Source organism: Morone saxatilis, unplaced genomic scaffold (genome assembly GCF_004916995.1).
Source record: "Morone saxatilis isolate NCDOM2014 unplaced genomic scaffold, NCSU_SB_2.0 Contig7, whole genome shotgun sequence".
Classification (NCBI taxonomy): Eukaryota; Metazoa; Chordata; class Actinopteri; family Moronidae; genus Morone; species Morone saxatilis.
In genome coordinates, this window is record NW_023340246.1 from 17,057,659 (window position 1) to 17,060,720 (window position 3,062).

General features: G+C 44.3%; 1 protein-coding gene across 1 annotated transcript in view; it reads left to right on the plus strand.

The window, feature by feature from the left end:
• Nucleotides 1-248: 248 nt before the first annotated feature.
• LOC118340996 (nesprin-1-like) overlaps nucleotides 249-3,062 on the plus strand; it is a 32,778-nt gene continuing 29,964 nt past the window's right edge. The window contains exons 1-2 of the mRNA XM_035679162.1: nucleotides 249-333; nucleotides 2,671-2,732. Of these exons, the coding sequence (XP_035535055.1) occupies nucleotides 249-333; nucleotides 2,671-2,732 (147 nt within the window). The remainder of the gene's footprint in view (nucleotides 334-2,670; nucleotides 2,733-3,062) is intronic.

Here is a 3,062-nt window from a genome sequence, read left to right on the forward strand (position 1 = left end):
GACGAGAGGAGAACAGGAGGGTGACACCTTCGTTCCTGCTCTGCCTTCAGAGCAACAGTTTCACCGCTGTCATCACGGGAGGTCCAGCGCTCCAGGGAGCTCTTTTAAAAACACCTCCCCAGAAAGGGGGGAGTGGCAGCAAGGGCAGGAGCAAGGGCAAGTGTAGCATCTCCCGGAGGTTGCCGTGAATGTCCTCTCAACGTCCCCATGAAAACAGGCGGGAAGCGAGGCGTAGTCTCGGGTACAATATGGCACGACGAGGAGGGGGCGAAGGCTCCCCAAAAAAGAACACATCCCTCAACCTGGTGACGGGGTTCTACCACTACCTCCGCGGTAAGTGGGACAGTGTGTGCATGAATGTGTGTCCACTACTGAGATGGATAGTGAGAGAAAAAGAAGGCAAGTACATAGTGTGTGTGTGTGTGTGTGTGTGTATCTTGCGATATGGTATGCTGCGTGTGTGAATTAGTGTGGCACTGCAGTATGGACTGTATGTGCCTACTGTATGTGAGCATGTGCATTTTGCAGTGTAATTTCCTTAGTAAGAGTTCCCTACAGGCAAGGTTTTTTCTCGGGGGGGCTGCAGTGTGGTGTGTGTTAAGCAAAATGGGCAGAAATGTGAAGGGGGGCGTTTCCACCTTGGCAGAGTGTGTGTGCCTGTTTGTTTGTGTGTGTGTGTGTGTGGAGCCTACAGCAGGTGAAGCAAGCTTTCCCAGCAGACAAGTACCAGCTCACTGCATGTGTCACAGCGCAGCGGGCAGACTGTCAAAATGTTTGATTTCTTATCTCTCTGTTTGACCCTGTAGCGGTCTGCCTGTCTGCTCCTCTGTATTTGGATATCATGCATTCAGCATTCTGTATGAAAGATTAGATTAGATTGGAACAGACATTACCATAATGTTTCTTTGGATTTGTTTCCTGTCACATTAGCTGTCTATCCTATAGAGAAATGAGCAAAACAGAGCATGTGTACTCCCTTCCTTTTCTCTCTTTTTTTTGTTCCAGTCTTATTAAAAAAAAATAGTCAATAAACACAACCGCTGAGACAACAATCTAGATTTTAATGATATTTCATTAAGGTCATCTTCACTGTGGGGGTGTCAAAGTGGGAACTCAGGGGCTGAGCATGAGACTAATGATGATACAGACCAACACTAGCCGAGAAGGTAATCAAGTGTGTTAAAACGCTGCTGCGAGGCTTGGATGTGGAGTACTGCTGTTTCCCTTTGTGATATTGAAAGAATGTGAATCTGTGCAGTGTGTGTGTGTGTGTGCTTAAGTGTTTTTGTGTGTGCGCATAGTTCAAAGTCACCTCGTCCCTGAGACTGAGAGGCTGGCACCGCGTTCTTGCAGACGTGTTCTCTGTCACACGTGTTCTTACTCAAGGATGAGGGGGCTAAATCTTTCTCATTCTCCTCCAATATTACCGCCCATCAATATTTGATTACTCCTGGACCCAATCATGAGATTAATTCATTGAATGGGGACCTGCTCAGTGGCACGTATGACTATGCGTGAATGTATCTGCATTATGTATGAACAACTCCACCCCCTCACCACCACCACCACCTCTCCGATGCACACCCACCCCTTACTGTTCACATCTGCCCACAGTACCTAGTGACACACTAACCAACTTGTGTGTAATCAAACCGTCAGCATATTTCATTAAGGTAGAGGACTGTGTCAGACGTCCTCTCTCACTGATAACATGCTTATCTCAGGGATATTGCTCTGTGGCACAGACGGGACAGAAAAAAAAAACCTTGTCACATATGTCACTCACAATAGTCCCAGGTAGACTATAGATCTGTTTGTATACATTATAATTGGACGTATGTGACAGTTGCACATGAATGTGTCAATTACAGATGTAACCGTCGTAGAAGTCCCAATAGTTTTTACATGGGCTGCAGGCAACAATGAAATGTGCTGTCAAATTAAAGCAAGACTGCATTAGTTGGTTCTAAAAAGCATGCAGAACATATACTGTACTCTATACTTTGTTTCCCTGTGTGTAAAAGTGTGTATTTAATATACTGTATGTTTGCTTGTGCACATGTGAGAGGCTTGATTTATGTCCTCATTTAAGTTAAGTGGCTTTTTAGGGGACATCGTCAGCAGACATCTATGCTATTGATTGTGCCTTTGCTAAATGGGCTTTATCGCTGTAGCCACCGCAAACAATGTCCTTCCCTATATTGGGTACATCTGTACATTTAGGTTAAGGTTATTATTGCACTGCACAGTGTTGGAGTAACATATTGCATGCTTGAACTGTGGTTCGAAAATGAATAAAACCATCTTATAGATCAAGGTAGACGTACATGTCATCATATAGGTAGAACCACTGCCCTTCCATCATCTAAAGGGCATCTTTAAGAGCAGGATTTTCTGTCCGCACTAAGAGGAGTCCAGCTAGTGAAAATGCCATCTTTAAATGTCAAATGCCTTCTCTTTCTACATCGGTGTAAGGTATGATTTGTTCTGACTGTGTTCAGACACATTAGACAGAAAGTAATAATATCACAGTTAATTACAGTCGCCATCCAGCTCTGCAAAACCCAATCAACTCTCATAACAATAGACAATGAGAAGATTGTGTTTTAATCCCCTCTTTGTTTATTATTGCATGTGACTGATAGTGATGCTCTGGGCTCTGATTTACAGATGAGCAGGAGGCAGTGCAGAAAAGGACATTCACAAAATGGATCAATTCCCACTTGGCAAAGGTAAGAGAGTCTGGTTGATTCCCACTGCTACTGCCAGCATTGTGTTGTCCCTTTCACGCAAACACTGGAGCTGTTGTTTGCCGATTGAAAACTTCCCTGTCTCATTGCTTTTCCACTTCAAATCACTTTGCTCTTCCATATTCCAGCCGCTGTGCTTCCTGTGACATTTGCTCCATTTCCAAAACACACTGTGGAGCTGGTCATGGGACTAACTCTGCCAGCTAAGACCACACACACAGTCATTCTTACTTGCATGCCTTTCATATTCCCTTTTTATTCCTCCATTCTCATATAGCTTGTAGCAAGGATTTACTCCGACTCTAATTATCA